Here is a 20890-nt window from a genome sequence, read left to right on the forward strand (position 1 = left end):
AACATGAGTATAGATGGTTTTATTAGTAAGTTTGCAGATGATATGAAAATTGGGGGTATCGCTGATAATGAGGAGAATGGTCTCAGGCTACAGCCTGATAATGATCAGCTGGTAAACTGGGTACAGCAATGGCAGATGTAATTTAATCCTGATAAGAGTTGCATTTTGGGAGGTCGAGTGTGGGAAGAATATATACAGTAAATGGTACGTCCCGAGGAACAAAGGGGCCTTGATGGAAAAGTCCACTGATCCCCAAAAGTGTCAGCACAGGGAGACAGTATGGCAAAGGTGGCATATGGGATGCTTGCCTTCATTAGCTGGGGTGCAGAATATAAAGGTAAGGAATTTTTGTTACAACTTCATACAAGATGTGTTAGGCTATAGATGGAACACACTGTTCAAAGGAGATTCACCTGTCAATTATAAGTACTGACTGGATTGGCTGGGTTAGTTTTCCTTGGAGCTGGGTGGGGGGGGGGGGGGGAGAAAGAGAAGAATCTGATTGAGGTATATAAAATTATGAGAGGCAGAGTAAATTGTCAGAATCTCTTCCCCGTGTCTAAGACCAGACAGCATAAGTTTAAGCTGAGGAGCAAGGGATTTCAAGATCTGAGAAAATATATACGGAACTTCCTGTCTGAGAGGGTGGTACAGGCAAATACTCCTAACAACAATCAGGAAACAAGTTTTTGAGTACTCAAAAAGCCAGGGCATTGAAGGCTATGTGCAGGTAAATGAGATTAGTGTAGTTTGGTGTTTGATGGTTGCATAGAAATGGTGGTCTGAAGGGCCGCTTCCTATGCTGTACAGTTTTACAATTCTCCATGACAATTCATGCTTCTGGGTTTCATAATCTGGATAAGGCATCATGTTTTCAAGATTGAGAAACTTAGAAATAAACCATTTTCTCTAAGAGAAAATATGATGCCATTACAAAGATAATAAATTCAAGAAAATTCCACTCACCTTAACGAACCATTCAATTCTTTCCCAACACAAAATGTCCTCCTTCAATACGTTCCCACTTCCTGATCTAAAGAAACTAATCTGATTTGCACTACTTAATCAATCTGAATGAATCTAAATCTAATGGAAGTGATAAATACATGGCATTCCCTCATGAATTGCGTGTGCAGTGCGTGTGCGTGTGTTGGGGTTGGGGGAGGGGGGTGTTGGGGTTGGGGGAGGCTGTTGGGGTTGGCGGGGGGGAGAAAGAGAGAGTGCTGAAGGGTAACAGAATCCGAACAGACCTGTGATATGCGAAACAGGGTTTGTCTTGCAGGCTGGCTGAGAGGAAACGCAATGGAAAAACAAATCAAGATAGCAGGCAGGCAAAGTTTTATTGTCTTAGGGAGGGCTTTTAAAGTTTGTGCTGGTGGCCCAGATGCACAAAGAACACCAAAGATAGCACCTTTTCCCCTTCCCATGGTTTTAGTAACTTCACAAAAGGCTGCCAACCCTCACCAAGCTGATCATACCAACAGAAATCAAGACAGAGATAATAGTACAGGATCAATCAGCTTTTAACAATTTCAGTTAATGCTCATTTAATAACAAAGATGGGAAGACTACAGATTTTGCCATCTAACCATCCTCTACATTGTGGGGATGATCCCATGGTTGATGGGAAGTTGGAAGAGTCAACTCCTGCCCAATTTTATATGACCAGAGCTACCGCCCCAATAAAATCACAGCCAAGTGATGCATGCACTATGAAGCCTTATGACTTAAATAGAACTCACATTACAAATTTGCATATATATTACATGTAACTGAAACCATGGATGCGGACGACATTTGGCACAAGCTTCTCTCGTAACTAAATCGAAAAAAAAGCTTGAATCCAGCAAAAAGAACCTTCTCTTTCTCACATTCAATGTCAAGATGAGAATTTTCTATTTCAATTTTCAAACAGGTCCCTAAGTGGTCACTAGTCACCAATGATAAGTTAACTAAAAAACATAACTAACAATGGAGTATGGTTGACATTTTGACTAAATTTTCAATAATCATGGCCTCTGGCTTAGGCAGATGCACACAAAATGCACAAACACATTAACGTTTATATTATACTTTGGAAAATCATCAAGTCATGAACCCAAGACCTTTTGAGATGAAGGGTTACCAATATTGAATGGAAGATTATGTCTGTGAAGGAATTGGAAGAGACATGTTCAGATTATGCTTCAGCCAAGTGATGGTCAGATTTGTTTTGATTTGCAGTAAAAAATTAAAAATTAAGCAATTCATACTGTTCAAATGAGTTGGTCCCTAGAAACATAATGTGCTGAAAATTGAGAGGAGGGGTGAACCAGCTTCCAATTCTTTCAGTCTCATCAACAGGTTTTGACAAAGTTCAAGCTCTTTTTAAGAATTTGGTATACTTTCCTTAAATTTAAAATCTTAGTTAACTATCGTACCTGTGCAAAAAGGAGGCAATTGAGTCAGAAAAGGAGCAGTTTTATTACCCACTAAACCAGAGCAAAATAATAAATATATGATATAAAGCATACGGCTTTCATGCAATCTTCTGCACCCTCCCATTTTCAGACACAAGGTTAAAAAGGGGATAGCATCCAAAAAGGGAGCTAAAAAAAGGTATACCTTAAAAAGTCCTTTGAGCATAAAGTTTACAACTAGTTTCTTGGGGGCAATCAGCTGTAGCAAATGTTAGTTAGTTTGAAGTTATCCAGCCTCACATTTTATTATCTTGGAATTCTCCAGCATCTGCAGTTCCCATTATCTCTGCTTCTTATTTTAGGCTGTTTCTGTGTAAAATGGGCCAGTTGTTTTGGGGAACATGAAGATGCACGGGAGGGGGTGAGAGAATGAGAGAGAAAAACAGAGACAACAGTTTCCCTTTCAATCATCTTCTTGGAACCTCCCCAGATACACTGATTCAAGTAGGTATTTCCAAAGGCTATTTTTAAATGGGATCAGTCTGTGACAGCCATGGTGTCAACATCCCATAATTTGCATGTTAATTTCTTCCCAGAATGTCAAAGATTTTCATGGTTGTTTGGATTGTAGGAAGTCTCTTTTCATTTTCCACTTTCTCAAGGACAAATCTTTTTCTCTCTTAACCCAACTTTGGTTTCTTTGTCTCATTTCAATCTGCAACAGCTCCAATGGAGAAGAAAATTGTAAAAACCCTATCTTCTAAAATGCAGGTGTTTAGTCCCAGGGAAACATCAACACATATTGGGATGCACTAACAGCATTTGGAAGCAGTGTGCAAAATTAAGTGCCCTGCCTACAGTCCTGGTCATGCCAGATGGACTGGGAATCTTTGAACATTTTTCTGAACTCTATCAAAATGAACACAAAAGTTGGAGAACAAACAAAAGCCTCGACTGGATCGATTTATTGAAACTGGTAATGAGTTACTGAAGTAACACACTAGAATGATTTAGCTGGCTTCCACCTGTTGTCTGAAGCTCTCTACAGCATCATTTTTCTTACGATTCTCAGAAGGTAAAACATTTTCTCAGTTTATTTTGCTCAAATAAAGAAATCATAATTACTAAAATGTATCTGGTAATACCTCTAGCTTAAACCTATTTTGTGACATACTACATTTGCTTGCAATATCCTCAATATCCTAATATAGATAGAACGTAAAAACATCCAACTCTCAATTCTATTTTGAGATTCCATCATCACTTACTGGATTATTCATTCTGGTGTATCTCTAACATACTCAACATTAACGGTCACTGCCTTATATTCTTAATTCCTTCATGCTGATTTGCAAAGTAAGCTTAATTAAAAGCATGGTCTGAGATTGTTTAAAAACACAAATGTAAATTATAAATCAAAGTAGAAGCAACAATCTGTTGTTTAATTAGTATTTCCATTATTTCAAATGGCTGACTATTGTTATGCTAGTACATATCAAGCTGTCCATTGAAAAATATTCAATATAACCACATCGAATAATTAAACAGTAATATTACAGATTAGCTAATGGTCACAGGTTCTAATTACTGATGAAAACAATGGAGTCTTTGTATATTGATTCTACAGGTGATTACTGTACAGTATAATACTACAACAGTACTGCTTAGTAATGAAAGGTTCAGCACTTTCTTCAACAGCAATACATTCTATGAGCAATCACTCATGTAACAGGGAATGGCTGGCAACTGCTTTTTCTTTGTAGCAGCTTCACTGGTGTCCATTTTTGTCAACAGAACCACTTTTGTATAAAATATGAAATCTAGTTCATCATTTAAACTGTATCCTCTTTCCTGTCAGTAGGTGATTTGACTGGAGGCCTGTCACCAGTGGTGCGCCACAAGAATCAGTGATGGATCCACTGCTTTTCATCATCTATGTAAATGATCTGGATGTGAATATAGGAGGCATCGTTCGTAAGTTTGTAGATAACCCCAAATTTGGTGATGTGGTAGACAGTGAAGGTGGTTATCTGACAGTGTGATAGGATCTTGATCAGATGGACCAACGGGCCAAGGAGTAGCAGATGGGAGTTTAATCTCGATAAATGAGATGTTGCATTTTGGTAAGGCAAATCAGGGCAGGGCTTATACAATTAAATGGTAGGACCCTGGGAATGCTGACAAACAAAAAGAGACCAAGAAATGCTGGTGCATAGTTCCTTGAAAGTGGAGTTGCGGGGGGTGAAGGCAGCATTTGGCACACCTGCCTTTATTGGTCAGTGTACTGAGTACAGGAGGTGGGAGGTCATGTTGTGGCTATACAGGACATTGGTGAAGCCAATTTTGGAAAACTGCTTACAATTTTGCTCGCCTTGAAATAGGAAGGATGTTGTTAAACTTGAGAGTGCAGAAAAGATTTACAAGGATGTTGCCAGGATTAGAGGGTTTAAGCTATAGGGAGAGGCCAATAGGCTGTGGCTTTTTTCCCCCCTGGAACATCAGAGACTGCGGGATGATCTTATAGAGATTTCTAAAATCATGATGGGCATGGATAGGATGAATAGCTAAAGTCTCTTTCTTAGAATGGGATAGTCCAAACTAGAGGGCATAGGTATAGGATGAGAAGGGAAAGATTTAAAAAGGAGCTGAGGAGTAACCATTTCACGCAGGTGGTGGTGCATATATGGAACGTGCTGCCACAGGATGTGGTGGAGGAAGGTATAAGTACAACATTTAAAAGGCACCTGGATGCGTATAACGAATAGGAAGGGTTTATAGAGGGACATTGGCTAAATGCTGGAAAATGGGACTAGGTCAGATTGGGATGTCTGGTCAGCATAGATGAGTTGGACTGAAGCTTGTGTTTCCATGCTGTATGGCATTGACTCTATTAAGCACAGTAAATAGATACCATAAATTAAGTTGATGAGAAGAGTGTTTGGGAAATGAGCATTCAAAAGTCATGAATTGATCACTAATTTAGTAATAAATTGGTTTTCCAGTAAGTTATCTAGTCTAAGAAAAAAGTTCTTACCAACTTTATTTTTGCAATTTGTTTTGAGCCATCGCTATGAATGATTCAAGTTCACTTTCATTTACAATTCAATTATATTGACAGCAAACAGCAGTTCCATTGTACTACTTCACAATCCATTTGCATTAACAACTTTGAGTTGATTTATGGCACATAGCTGCATAATAAAATTTAAAAATTACTCAAACCACATCTGTTGTTATAAAGTTCTGCTTTATTACCAGTAGATCATCATATCCCACCAGGTAATTAACAATACAAATCATTAATATTAGCAAAATAATGAGGTAAAACAAAATCAGAACACAATAAATGATACTTTCAAAGTATTTTCAGGTCAGGGAATTAGAATCCCCAAATGTACTTCATCATTAACATAGCCTTCCTAAAATGTTAAATACAAAAGAAATACCCATGTATTACAGTTAGTAATTGCTTCACCATTATTAATTATTGTGGTCTAAATGACAAAATTTCTAATACTAACATATTTCAATAAAAAGTTGCTATCTGTCCTTACTAAATCTAAAGGAATAGTAAACTGTTCATCTTAGGTTATCTAACATGTTGCAATCTGCCTTCTACAAAATGTTGAATTTATACGGCATGTTTAGCACAATACAACTCCCCAACACATTTCACAGGCTGGTATAAAGCAAAACTTGACATACAAGGAGGACCTGTGAACTAATCTAAGCCCCTCCCCCTACACTATCATCAAGATGGTCAAAGAGGTAAGCTTTAAGGCTCATTTTAAGAAAATGATAGAGTGTTTTAGGGAGAGAATTGTAGATCTTAAGCCTCGTGAGCAGTGTCAATGATGGAATGATTAAAATTGAGGGTAGTTGAGAGGCCAGAAAGAATTTTGGATAAATGGATCAATACGCTTATCATCCAGGTCAGTGAATGTCAACCTGAAGAATAGTTTTCTAATTCCTCAGTTTTTTAAAAAGTAAAATTATTCAAGTTTCGGTTAAGTCAGAAATGTGGTTCTATTTGTCAACTATAGCATTAGGTCACTTGCATGCACCTATCAAGTACAAAATAAATATGCTGAGTCACAATTCTATGAATTTAACAAGGCTCAATAGTAAGGTTAAAAAAAAAGTAAGTTAACGTTGCTGTAGCTACCGAAGCATTTACTGTTTGTGAACATGATATTGATCAAAATGCAAGTAAAAATCTCTAGCAAAGAAAAATATTCCACGAAGAGTATGGGATTTTGAAATTGCTTAAAACTCTCGCATCTCAGTAGACAAATGATCGGTTGAAGATACAGCCCAAAGACAAAGGCACATGTTCTTGTATGACTTGTGTAATTCCATAAAACCTAACTGATGTACTAGTTTAATAAAATTGCAGTCCTCCATAAATTCTTGCTCCTTTGGGGTGTTTTATTAAGTGAAATGATAGATATCTAAGTATTTCGTTGTTCAAATCCTTTTCTTTAAAATCGTGCCAGGAAACATCGTAAAAACAAACTACTTAGTACAACAACAATACGACTTCTAAACCTAACTGGGCAGCACATCTATTGCTTTGTTTGAAACATTATCTGGTAGGCTAGTCTGAAGAACCCACATGATATCAAATAATTGATACTTTCTGAAAATGGAAATCAAGGAATAAATGCTTTGAAAGAGCAGAGTATTAATTCTTAACAAACCGGCTCCCTGTGTTTTATTTGCTTCCAATGAGTTAAGTAATATCAAAGCTGTCAACCTTCGTTAAATTCAAATGTGAAGTTTTCAGATGTTCACTGAACAATAGCTGTTAATAAAAGGCAATGCTGCACATTAATTCAGCTGAAATGGTGAAACAAATGACATCAATATATTCTTCTCTTGCCAATCGTTCCAAGTTCTGTTCACTGTATTTTTAATCTTTCCTCATTTGTTCCTCAACACAAACTTTCTAGTATTTCCCTGTATCTAAAACAGATTTGCCAATATCCACAGTGGAAGTGAAAGCCTCAATTCACAACCATTACAGAAGCAGGAATAGTCAAGCATCCATCAATTTTTGTGTACTCCGAGAAAGCAGGACGTGTGAGGAATTATGGGCACAATCCTCAGAGAGAGATATATGATGGATACAGCAGAATTAGTACACTTTTGTAACTAGTATACAGTTGCGGAATGGAATGAAGCCTGTTGAAGCATGCAGACAATTCAACTTGAAATATAGATAGACTATACAAGCACTGACAGTCAATTTCTTTGCCTGTACTTATCTAACTTTTAGAAAAAAAAGACTCATCATTAACTAACCACTGCAACTAGTTTAGCGGCATGGAATTAGAGACAACAGCTAAAATATGTCAGGTATCATGGGGCTACTTATACTTAGAAAAAAACATTTTTGCACTTTTCACAGAAGTGCCATACTGGGAAAAGAACTTTATTGTGAGCAATGTTGATACTCAGACAAATACAAGGCTCAGAACATATGGTACAACTTTATTTCCTCTGCAAATTTAATAATTCCCACCAACATGCACTTCACAAATATAACTTTTTCTACAGTTCTTTTATCGTATCTGAACAAAATTAACTGTATTATCAGCTGATATTAACTGTTCATGCTCAGGTAGCATTTGTGAGCCCATCACAACGATAACTGGAGTTACTGTGGGAATAAACAGATACTTGGAAGTGCGGACCTTCTGGCAGGGGAATTGCTTTTCTCACTCAAAAGTTATCTGCTACAAGTTGAAAGTAATGAACATTTAAAAATATAAAAAACTACACGGCGTAGTATCATATCAAGGAAAAAAATAATTCTTCCCACACACAAATGTAACCTCGAGCAAATCCTAAAATTATTTTTAACCTAATATGGTTTATAAAATAATGTAATAATCTGATCAAGTTAGACTGCACCAAAGTGCTTCATTTACATTCAATATATATCATAGATATGTAACCCAGTCCATCAACTCATCAAAATATTTCCATATAGAAAAAGGAAATCCTGTTGTTTCAAATGAAAAAGTAAATACCATGAATTTTACAAAGTAATGTATATTTCACAAGACAGGCTTGTGAATGGTGGATACGCAACTGCGATACATAAAAATGCAAACCAAAGTGGCAAATAAAATTGATCGGAGGCAAATGTTTCTTGTACACAAAATATAATTACTTTGCATAATGATTCATATGGGGAGGTAATCCACATCACATTTATGCACTCCAAGCAGCGAGTTATAAAGTACTTGCAGACAGGTGTCCAGCTAGGTTTTCAAAGCTGGATAATTTTGTTCAACATGGGGGAAAAGAAGTAGTATTTAATCCCGATAACTAGTCAATTTGTTACAAATCTAAAGACTCCATTTAGTTTAAAAATATTCCTACAACCCAAAACAGTATAAAAAGCAATAACAGTCCCAAATCATTAAAGCATGTGGGAAAATCAAATTATAAAGATTCCTGTTCCATAAATACTTCATTGAAATCTTCAGAAGCTACAAGTGATAAGTAACTAATCAGAGGAAAAGGAAACATACCAACTCTTTAACATGCAATTTCACAATAAAAGTGCCATGTCCAAAATAACTTAAGTTTTCCAAAGAACACTGAATAAATGATACTTACTTGAACGTGCTGTCAACACAAGAAGCTGAAAGAGAAAAATTAACAAATAATATTCCTTCTCACCATCATAAATTATTGGTTTTGTGATCAACGAACAGACATGGATATTGTTATGATTCCAACTGATACTAAAGCTGGACAAATCAGATTCCAGAATGAAGCCTCACTTGCTAAATCATGAATAGTTTTTGTTTGCAATGCGACACGTTTTCATTACAATAAGACAATTTTTGAACAAGATTGCAAAAGTCACCATTTTTCATAATCCACAATAGTTTAATCACTTCGCTAAATTTGCAGATGAATAGTATTTTTAAACATCGCCCATATCTTTTTCTTAATCTTAGTCATAATGCAAAATCAGCTTTTAATCCTAACTCATGTGGAGAGCACAAAATAGGAATGGTGACAAGTCTTAAAAATGAATTAAGAACTATTTGTTTGGGAGTTCCATATGAGGTAATCTATAAATGCAGTAAAGCCATGACGTTAGATCATAACAAGAAATATACCAGGTCCTTGCTGAATTAATTTTGGGAAAATGTCTCACTGCCCCCAGCATAGAGAGTGCAAAACAAAAATAAGACAGGGTCTAGTGATATCCAGCAATGCTTGTGGCAAAAGTGTGTGAATATAGTGGCCGAGTTCAAAACTAATCCACCCCGTAAGTTAAGAAGCTTACTATTGTTCAGTTACTCTGGACAATCAAATATAGCCACTTAAACAGGTTATCCAGAGGCTGATGGAGAACCATACACCAGTGCAAAACACTGCCATCAAGACAGGGCTTCAGAAAACTTTAAAATATTATTTGGCAACTGTTAGTGTTATCAGCACAAAAGCAATGCAAGGTACAATTTGAAAACAAAACACGTCTCTTGAGTTTCTTTAAAAAAGCCCTGCTTGGAACTATTTAAGTAATTATATAGATTTTATTCTGTAAATAGAACATCTGATGATTTACTAAGAATCCATAGGCTGACATTTCACTTTTGTTTTAAGAGTAAGGTAGCAAAATCACTGTTGACACCAAGAATTCTGCACAGACCTCCTCTCAACAAAAGATAAATAATAAAAATATGTACATATTATGACCTCCAAAACTATGAAATGCTTTGAAAGGCTAATCATCACTCAGATCAACTCTAGGCAACGCTAGCTGATCATTTCGGAAATGACTGCCAGACTACTCAGACCTCTTGGCATCAGGGTAGCCCACAAACCCCCCAACACACTAAATGAACTTAAAAGACCCTATACAGATAACAAGCAAAACGAACGTCATCTACAAAATACCTTGCAGTAACTGTGACAAACACTACATTGGACAAACAGGCAGAAAGCTAGCCACCAGGATACACGAACATACAATAGCCACAAAACGACATGACCCACTATCACTCGTATCCTTACATACAGATGAGGAAGGACACCACTTTGATTGGGACAACACATCCATCCTAGGACAAGCCAAAGAGAGACACCCACGTGAATTCCTAGAAGCATGGCATTCCAACCGGAACTCCATCAACAAACGCATTGATTTGGAGCCCATCTACCACCCTCTGAGAAAAAGAACAGGAAATGACATCACCAACCCAAGGAAACCTAAACAGATAAATAGAAAGCGGGACATAACACCAGCGCTTCATCGGAGGCTCACTGATGATGTTACCTAGAATGGTGACGAAACGTCTGAAAACTAACCTTCCAGCTCAGCGAGCAAACTCACATCCAGAACCTCAACCTGAGCTACAAATCTTCTCAAAACTCGCTAGGACTTCTCAAATGTTAATTCTGATCTCTCTCTCTCTCTCTGACCCTTCTCTATAACTGTAACGCTGTATTCTGTACTCTGTTCTACTTCCCTGAAGCACTTTCTATGGTACTATCTGCCTGTATAGGATGTAAAACAACACTCTTCACTCTATGTTGATACATGTGACAACAATCAAACATCTCCAGTAACACTTGTGTACAGATATGAGCTACGTTAGTATTCTTATTACTTTATAATTATGTGGTTACAAACAAATAACAGCCTTTAATATTACTCTACATAATTAATCTGTGGTTCTTTACTACTTTTGTGTAAAAGCAAAGGCTGATCATGTAATATGGACACTAGCTGCTGAGAGTTACTCATCTGAATATATTGTAAAAGCATGGGACTAACATAATTGAAGCCGCAGTAACATTAAGGTTGATGAGTTGTTGTTTTCTGCATTCAGCCCCCTTGTATGATCAGAGTCAGTAACTCTCAAAACATTGGAGTAAGTTTTGACTGCAACAACGTAGAACAGGTGATATTGGAGATATTAATAGAAGTGAACACCGAGAAAAAAGTATAAAACAGGCTACTATGTAATGATCCAGTTCATGGCATTACTGGACAGGTCAGATCCCAGAAAAAATGCAGCTTGATGGATCATAGGTTTTTTTTGTTTCATTAGTTAACATGGCAGTTGGTCAATGAAACACATTCACATGAGGCTGCAGATGTTCTTTGACAACAGAACAATTTACACAAAATAAAGAAAGCAAATAAATCAAGTGCTTATTTCATTCTTTTTCTGTATCTTTACACACTAAAACAGTTTCACTGTCTCCCAATATTTTCTCCTACAATTCGAGAAAAACTATCGTCCCATCTTAACATAAGTTGGTATCTAACTGACTCCTTCCAGTTTCTTTCTCTTCAAGCATACAGACAACTTTATGATTCCTGTCAGAATCTGATGTCATGAATCTTTCACATTTATGATGTACTAAACTTCTGCCAAATTTTAACAACTTGAGAATTCCAATGCAAAGCTCTCCTGGTTTCTCTGAAACACAAAAACTAGAACAGTAAATAAAACATGCTCTGAACTCAACTCTTGATTCTTCTCAACTTAAGCTCTCATGTGTTCACAATTGAGTTTAAAGCCTAACGTATGGTTTAATGCATTTCCACTATCATCAAACCAGAATAGAAACAACTTATTCAGTTAGCACTCTAGGTGTCCTCTCAAGTTTTTCGTGACAATCATGTCTTCTTGGAATTGGCACATTTGGCTCAGTAGTCCAAAATGACATGAATTTTGACATTTTATGAGAAAGAATTCCATAGCACTAACTTACACATTACGCGGTTTTTAAACCAAATTCCAAAATTTTTATGTTACACATCATTACTCACATCAACCATTTTATATTACATCACAAAGACAAAATCTATATATCTCAGTATATCAGAAAACAGCTTTTGAAATAAAATATATTTTCTAAGAAAATTGAACAGCCAGGTCTTTCCAACAAGTACTGCAGTTTATACTAAGCATCAGGTTTACAAATAACAGGTACTCATGGGGGAAAAAAGACTCTTTAAACAAAGGGGTGAACAAAAGGACAATCTGTCTCAATTTATTTGTGTTTCTTTTCTCTTACCAGTGGACGATGAAACAATAAGACAGCCATGGTATTGATTTCGAACAAGATGCTTTGCCATGGCATCTGAGCCAGTAGTATCAGCTTCAAATGGACAGTGAGTACACACCAGTTTGACATCTCTGCAACAGTATAAAGTACATAACTCTTTGAAAACAAGTTCTTAATTATCTGAAAGGATGATTTGACAGCTCACAACACCTGAAAATTGGGATTACTCAAGGTATTTGCTTTCGGACGGGTTTATAACAGCTTGGACTGGCTGATGGAATACATCATTTCAATCAGTTAGTTTGAATTTCCATTGGGCACCTACTAGCATGCAATACCCAAGTTAGCAAGCCTACGTTGACTTGACTGGAGATTCTGGACAAAGATCAAGTTCTCAGCTTTTGCTGTCATTCTATTTTTGCCACATCACAATAGGAGAAGCGTATGAGAAAAAGATGTGGGTACATCTCACAAATTAGGACAGAAGAGTGAATGGAAATAGATGGGTAAACAAAAATCCAACTACGTGCATTTGAGCAAGTCACAGAATTTTCAGATCCAAATCGTGCTCCAGCAACATTATTCCACACGATGTGGAAGAGCCAGTATGTGACCGGGGTGAAAAAAGTTAGAAGTCACACAACGTCTGACAAAAGAAGCAGAGCTTCAAAAGCTTGTGATTTCAAAGAAACCTGTTGGGACTATAACCTGGTGTCACGTGACTTCTGATGTTATTCCACATGGCTGTTAACCAGTTATGAAACAACTGCATATAACAAACAATTCAGAGCATCCACAAAATTGGTAAGAGGATTCCACAGAGAAGTTATGAACTAAAATGTACTGCTAAAACTCTGCAAATGTCTCAGATTGCATTGAATGCACCAGATCTTCTGCATGCCACATAAATAGAGACCTCTGGCTTGCACTCTTTTGGGCAAATGGTCAAACTTTTTTGACAACGAACTGAACATATTTCCAAGATGCTACACAGTGGGACCTGGTGGGGAATGACTATCCTTACACTCTGCATGTTTTAGACTTATCAAGTTCAGGGACAAAATATATATTTTTGCAAAATCCTATCTGTAAAATTGCAATATTCCATAAATGAATGGAAACAAACCTATAGTACATTGCGCACCTGCCCCCACCACCCTGCCCAACATCACCCCCTCCCTTCCACCCAGTCTACTCAGACCCAGATATATTTCATGTACATATGCAGCAATAGCTGGACAAATTCCAGGCTTGGTTTGATAAATGGCAAGCAACATGCGTGCCATACAAGTATCAGGCAATAACAATCTCCAGCAACAGAGAATCTAATCAACGCTTGACATTCCAAGACAGGACCATTGCTAAATCCTCCACTATCTGTGTTCTGGGGGGGGGGGGGGGGGGGGTTTACTGTTGATCAGAAAATGAAATGCAGTCATGTAAATACTGTGGCTACAAAAGCGGATGCAGCAAGTAAATTACTTCTTGTCTTTCTAATGCCAGTCTACCATTTACAAGATACAAGGCAGCAGTGTGATGGAATACTTTCAACTTGACTGCATAAATGCCACTCCAACATCTCTCAAGAAACTTGGCATTATCTAGGTCAAAGCAATCGGTTTTATCTGCACCCAGTCCACCAGCTTCAACATTCACTCCCTTCATTGCTGATAACCAGTGATAGTAGTGTACGCCATCACTAAACCTCCTTCAATGCTACCCTTCAAACCCATGACCTCTTCCACCTAGAGAGAGGGATGTAGCAGAAGCACGGGAACACCAACAGCTGTAGGTTCCACTCCAAGCAAATCACCATCTTGACTGCATATCATTGTTCCTTCATTGTCACGGATCAAAATTCTGGGACTCCCTCCCCCACAGTATAAGAGCATTCTGACACCCCACAATTGCAATGGTTCGGAACAACTAACCTCCACCTTCACCACTGCATTTAAGCATGGGCAATAAACGCTCATTGAGTCTGTGACACCCACGTCCCACAAGCAACCAAAAATAAGTCACTGAGAAATGCAACTGAAGCTGAATGAAGGCTTACTGATCTCTAACGTGAAAACAATCTTTCTTACAGAAGTTGACAATTCGTCTTCACCATACAAACTAAGTCTGCATTTGCCAGTCAACTACATTATTCAGTTTGAATTGAATTAACTTATTGGTTTTGTTTCCTATCAGATGGGGTAATACCAGTTTCAAGAAGCTAATTTTCCTACCTCAATTTGTTTGAAAATTCTCTGAACATCAAAAATTTCTTCTTACTTGGGACAGTATGAAATCTGCAAAACAGAATATATTAAAAAGATGACATGGGTATATTTCAGAGAATAATCGTCATTGTCTCAATTATGCATGATCTAAATAATAAAAAAAGTTAAATCAGACAAAATAAAATCCTATTTATGAACACAAATTAACATAATATATTTATATTTTCAAATTGTCAACAGCTGAACAACATTGCCCATTTGAAATAGTGTTTCTTTGTTGGTGTTTAATTTCTTGTTTGAGCATAAAATATAGTTAAATCCGCAGAGAAAACTAGGCTGCCAAAAACTGTGATGGAAGTTAGTAAAAACAATTTACTTTGTATATTATAAGGGACACAAAAGAAAGATGAACCTAAACAACACAATAATTAGTGAGATTAACTAAAACAATTCTTATTTGGCCAGATTTTTACTTCATCCCATTAGATGTTTATACATAGCAAAATGATATCGACTTATTGTTGAGGCTCTGACTATTTACCTACACAACAATAAAGATTGTTCAAAGTTAAAACAATGGATAATGGCAACCTTGTAACTAGTAAACAGTGTTATTTTCTCCTCTCTGGACAGAGCAAAGAAAATGACACAGAGGAGGAATAATTAGACAAACTGGCCATGGAAAGATTCTCCACCTTCTGCTCATTTTCTCATCAATTACATTCCAGGCAAGGTGGTCCATTGGGAACTCTCCTAATGCATCAACTAACACCCTCAACTTGCCATCTCTTTGATGACCTACCTTCACAACAGGCGAGGTGGCGGCTGGTTTCCTGGCTGGATAACAAAGGCAACCACGGTGGTAGTGGTGGTGGGCTCCAATTTCCCCACAATGACCCTCTGACTCCTCATTCTCCCTATGAACCCCACCCTATAACAAGCAAAAGAAAATGACCTACCTTCTCGTCAGTGGATTCCTCGAGGAGTTGGCCTTGACTGACAGTCTCCAGGACTCAGAAGCTGCCAGCGTCTGAGGAGCCAGGATGCCACGGTCAAGTAATAGACCAAGATACTTGCTGAAACTCACGAGTCAGCTCTTAACAAGCTGCCTAGTGTGCCAATGGTTAAGCTTGTTCTGCATTAAGGCTGCTGAGTTGGTTCACGCATAACACACTTGCCCCCAAAAAGGTAAAAATCACAGCCTTGTCATGTGACTGAAGTTAATTCCATATTGACCTCATTCTTAAGAGGCCACTGATGCTAGTGCAATCATTTTACCCTAGCCAACTAGGAATTAAAGACTAACATTTGTTGTATCATTTAGTTCTCTCATCTTGAAGACCGAGATCCTGACCCTTAATTTTTGATTGAGAAAAGGAATGAAGTCTAACTATACACATCTAATCTATTACCAGCACAAAAAAATATACTTTTAACACATACTCAAGCTGCTATACTTACATGCATATCTTGCACCTAACTTCTGATAAAATGATAAATTGTATATGAAGGGAGCAAGTTAGCAACTTGTGGAGGATTTTTTTCTTCTACACCTCTTCACCATTTAACTTGCCCATTTTGGTAGTGGAAATTGATAAAGAATTACTGTAATAATGCCTAAAAAGTGACACAGTACTCAGTTTTGGGTAAAACATAACCAAAAAGATATCCTACCTCTTCAAGTGAGCCACGTAAGATCTGTTGCAGCTACTTCTGAATCGACAGTAAGAGCAATGAGCATAAGTAGAAAAGTGATTGGCGAATACTTTAATTTCTGAGTCACACTCAATACACTTGTGAACCCCAGATTCAGCCCTGCAAATAATCAAAATGTACCAGTCAAGAGTGGGAAAAACAAAATCAAAAGTATTATTAGTCTAAAAGTAAACAATTATCCTTTGAGAAAGCACCAAACTAAACGGATTTTTTAAAAACAGCATAAAAATTTTAAAAATGCCAGAAAGCCATTCATTCAACATCAATAATTAATATGTCAAAACCTGAATTGTCTATTTAAGGGGCTTGGGTACTTCATACCCTATTCCAGCGAAAGAGCAAAAAGGGTAGACTGGTTGCCCAGTCAAGAAATTGCATCTAAACCAACACAATGCCAAACTGACCAATTGGCCATTTCTCATTTGTTTGCAAGATCTTGACAAATAAGGGACTGTCAAAGGGTACTGGTGATGAACAGGAAAGAACTAAAGCCACATCCACGATCATCAACCTAGCTATGACAGTCCTCTTTGGGGAAAAATTCTACAGATCCAACATCCTTACAAAACCTTCCCTCTCATCCCTATCTAAGACAATTCAGAGTAAGGAGTTGCTTATGTCCTCTGGTCCTTGGCTTGCCCATGAGGGGAAACAACCTCTCCAAATATACCATGTCAAGCCCCCTAATAACCTTTATGTTTTAATAAAGATCACCTCTCATTCTTCTAAACTTCGATGAATAGAAACACAATCTACTCAACCTTTCCTCACAAGGTAGTTTCTCCATATCAGGGATCAACCTCGTAAACATTTTCTGGGCTGCATCTTATTATATGCAGTACCTTACCAATGCTTTTGGGTAATCTAAGCATATTACACTCATTAGTTACCCTTCATTTTCTCAGCTTGTCAATTCCTCAAAAAACTGTAAGTAAACTTGTCAGGCATGATACTCCCTTCATGAGCCCATGCCAGCTCTGCTTGGTTATATTACTGCTTCCAAATGCTCTGATATCATATCTTTTAGAACAGACCCAATATTTTCCCAATGACGATGTTAAACCAAGTGGCCTATAACTGACATTTCTTTTTCATCTTCCTCCCTTTTGGAATTAGGTGTTATATTGGCAGTTTTTCAGCTGTCGGAGACTTTTCCGGGATTGAAAGATTCTTGGAAGATTACTACCAGTGCATCCACTATACCTTCAGCCCCTTGATTTACTATTTTTGGAACGCTATTAGAGTCCTCTGCTGTGAAGATTGAATGTAAATATTTGTTCAACTCTCAAGGTACCAAATGGACTATTCCTTCAACTTCATACTTAGTATCTTACTCCATGGAAAAGAAAATCATTACCACAAATGCCGATGTCACTTTTATTTTTCCTTAAATTACCATGAAGATTTAAGCAGAGACATGATGTTAGCCTGGCCTCTCTCTCAATGCAAAATTTCACTAAAGACATCCAAAGAAATCAAATTGATTAAGGGAGGGGATGAATTCGGGTCTCTCATTTTTCAATAAAATGAACGCGAGAAATGAACATGATGCTGGCTCTGCAATTAATCATTTAGCTTTATATAGCCTTGTTTATCTATTTTTTGAAGGTACGCAAGTTAAGCTGATGTGCAGATAATTCTAGAAAATTTACCTGAATGATCGCAGTACCAAGTTAGCAGATTTGGTTATTCTTTTATTGGGTAGACTTGGCTTCTTTTCCTCTTGCTTGAAGTATGGTGATGATAATGAACTTGTTCCAGTATTAACTTGATTTATAGTCGGTAACTGTGATTTAGTTACGGATGATGAGCACTGAAGTGCAGTTGCAGTGTTAGTCGAAGGCATGGAAGATGATCCCACCTGATAAGGTGTCATGGAAGCACGAATAGTAACCTGTTATATTAAGAAACACATCTATTAGAAGACTATAGGAAATTCGCCAACCAACAGACATTTTCAGTCCACGAATAGAGTTTTTCAAACCATCAGATAACACAACTGAGCCAGACGAAGGGCTTATCTTATGAACAAACTGTGAACGTATTCACTGAAGTTTAGAAAAATGAGAGGTGCTGTTATTGAACCATACAAGATCGCGAAAGGATTGGTTAGAGTGGACAACAGGCAGCAGTTTCCTCTTGTAAGGAACACTAAAACTCGGGAATGCAGTTTAAGAATGAGAGGTAAACAAAGTCAGAAAATTCTGCAGAAATGCAGCATGTCTGACAGCATCTGTAGACAGAAAAACAAGTTAATGTTCTGAGTCCAGGGACCCTTCATGAGAATTGAGAACAGCTGGCAAAGTGTGGTATTTATGAAGATGGTGGCTGGGGAACAGAGCAAAATGGATTGATTAACTCCGTGCCCAGCGAGAAAGAAACAACAGGCAAGCAGAAAAGGAGAGTGCTGACAGCAAGCCGGGTAAAAGGAGAAGCTGAATAGATGATAACAGGGACTGAAAATGGGTTGGCTGTGCTGACAACAACCCTGCAGGACAGGATCTGGGAGTGGGTAATGAACGTTGAATAACAGAATCACAGACATACAGAGAAGTGTTAATGCTCTGAAATTGCTAAATTCAGTGTCGAGTCCTGAAAGTTGCAATACACTTAAGCAGAAGTGTTATTCTTCCAGTTTACAAAGAGCTTTGCTGGAGCACTGCAGGAGGGCCGGGACAAAATGTCTGGCACGGGAATATAATGGGGCATTGAACTAGCAGGCAAGTGGAAGCTTGGGATCATTTTTATGGATTCACTGGAGACGTTTAGCAAAGTGGTCACCCGGTCTGTATTTCATCTCCCCAGGGTAGAGGGCAGCGCAGTGTGAGCAGAGGATACAGCAGACGAGATTGAATGATGTGCAGGTAAACGGAGTCTTCACTGGACTGTTGTGCCTAAGGCCTTGGATAGTAAGAAAGGAGGAGATAAACAAGCAAGTATTGTACCTTCTGTGATCGCATGGGAAGGAGTCATGCAGTTGACAGGTGGTGTTTACAGTGAAGGAGTAAAGCAGGGTGTCACAGAGGGAACAGTTCCTGTGCAATGCTGACAAAGATGGGGAAGAAAATGTTTGTATGGTGGTGGCATTCCACTGGGGGTGGTAAGAAATGGCAGCTTATGATCAGAGGTTGGTGGGATAAAAAGTGATAACAAGGGAAACCCTAATGTTGTTGTGGGAGAGAAGAGAGGGGGCGAAATCAGATGCAGGAAATGGCTCACACGCAGCTGAAGCGACTGTAACCACTATCATAGGGAATCCTCAATTGAGGAAAACCATTGACAGGTCTTAGGCTCCCTTATGCAAAGTGGCCTCATCAGAACTGATGCATTTGGGATCAGAGTAACTGGGAGGATGCAAAAGTGTTCTTAGAGGAAGCAACATCTGAGGCTGTACAGGCAAGGAAACTATGGGAATTGGTGAATTTGTAATGAATATCAATGACCAGTCTATCTTCAGAAATGGAAAAGCATGTCAAAGAAGGAAACGGAGGAGTCAGATGCTGACCAGGTGGAGGTGAGGGAAGGATGGAACTTGGGAACAAAAGTATCATTTTCCAATTCCAGTTTAGACAGGAAAGCAGCAACGATGACATGGGTATCCAAGCATTCTCAGAGCCATGCTTTTTCTCCAATGGAATGAATAAGCGTTCAAATTGTAACAAAGGAGATTCTTTAATCACACAAATTCCTGCTACTTAACCAATAAAGCAAAGATCTGAATTGAAGTTTTTCGAACTGGTTTCCCCAAGGAAATCCAAAGTGGGCGATGTTATCATCAGATTTCTGACTATCTCCAGTCAAGCAAACCATAACAATGGTGTTTTGAATATTCCAGTACATCAATAGATACTGAATATATCTTCCAGAATATTTTTGCAATGCAGTTTATGAAAAATTCAAGACTCAACATATGAACTATGTAGCACGCTTGGGAGTAAAGACGACAACGGACACAGTGGGATTGCTCCCTCTTATTTAACTGGATCAGCTGTTGACAAATGGATAGAAATTTGACGGCAAGTGCCTTCTTGGTACAGCAGAATGGATTAGCAGTAAACAGTTGACCAACAAGTGACAGACCACAGTTACACTGATAAGACCAGGTTAGGACAGCATGTTTTCTTCCCTTAAGGATAATCATGAACTAGAACATGTAGTTATGCTACAATGCATGTTTTGTTGCATGTAATGTGAATCGGGCTTAATGCAATTGAAGAAGAGTGGATGCTGTTTGGACAACGCAAACTTTCTGCTGTACAGGTATAGCAATTTTCTTTAGTGATTTCCCGATAACAGGAGATCCCACAAGAACGCAATTTGCGCATTATAGGAGAACTACCTGTATGTCAACAAAATGAAATTATTCAGTCTGACAGCTTCACACTAACTTCCACTGAAATACTACTGAAGTAGTTGTAGTTATGTTTAAAATAAAATGAGTCCAAATTCTTAACCTGCTACAGCCTTAAGTCCAGGTTTCGAGTCCACGAACAGAAACAT

General features: G+C 37.9%; 1 protein-coding gene across 2 annotated transcripts in view; it reads right to left on the reverse strand.

Moving 5' to 3' along the window:
* The window catches only part of LOC125467170 (zinc finger protein 280D), a 110503-nt gene that overhangs the window by 9403 nt on the left and 80210 nt on the right, over window positions 1–20890 (reverse strand). For both annotated transcript variants that reach the window (XM_059639306.1, XM_048562632.2), the window contains exons 13-17: window positions 18043–18284; window positions 16349–16489; window positions 14681–14743; window positions 12459–12580; window positions 9030–9054 (exon numbers count right to left, since the gene is read on the reverse strand). In XM_059639306.1, coding sequence (XP_059495289.1) covers window positions 9030–9054; window positions 12459–12580; window positions 14681–14743; window positions 16349–16489; window positions 18043–18284 — 593 coding nt within the window. The remainder of the gene's footprint in view (window positions 1–9029; window positions 9055–12458; window positions 12581–14680; window positions 14744–16348; window positions 16490–18042; window positions 18285–20890) is intronic.

Source organism: Stegostoma tigrinum, chromosome 33 (genome assembly GCF_030684315.1).
Source record: "Stegostoma tigrinum isolate sSteTig4 chromosome 33, sSteTig4.hap1, whole genome shotgun sequence".
Classification (NCBI taxonomy): Eukaryota; Metazoa; Chordata; class Chondrichthyes; order Orectolobiformes; family Stegostomatidae; genus Stegostoma; species Stegostoma tigrinum.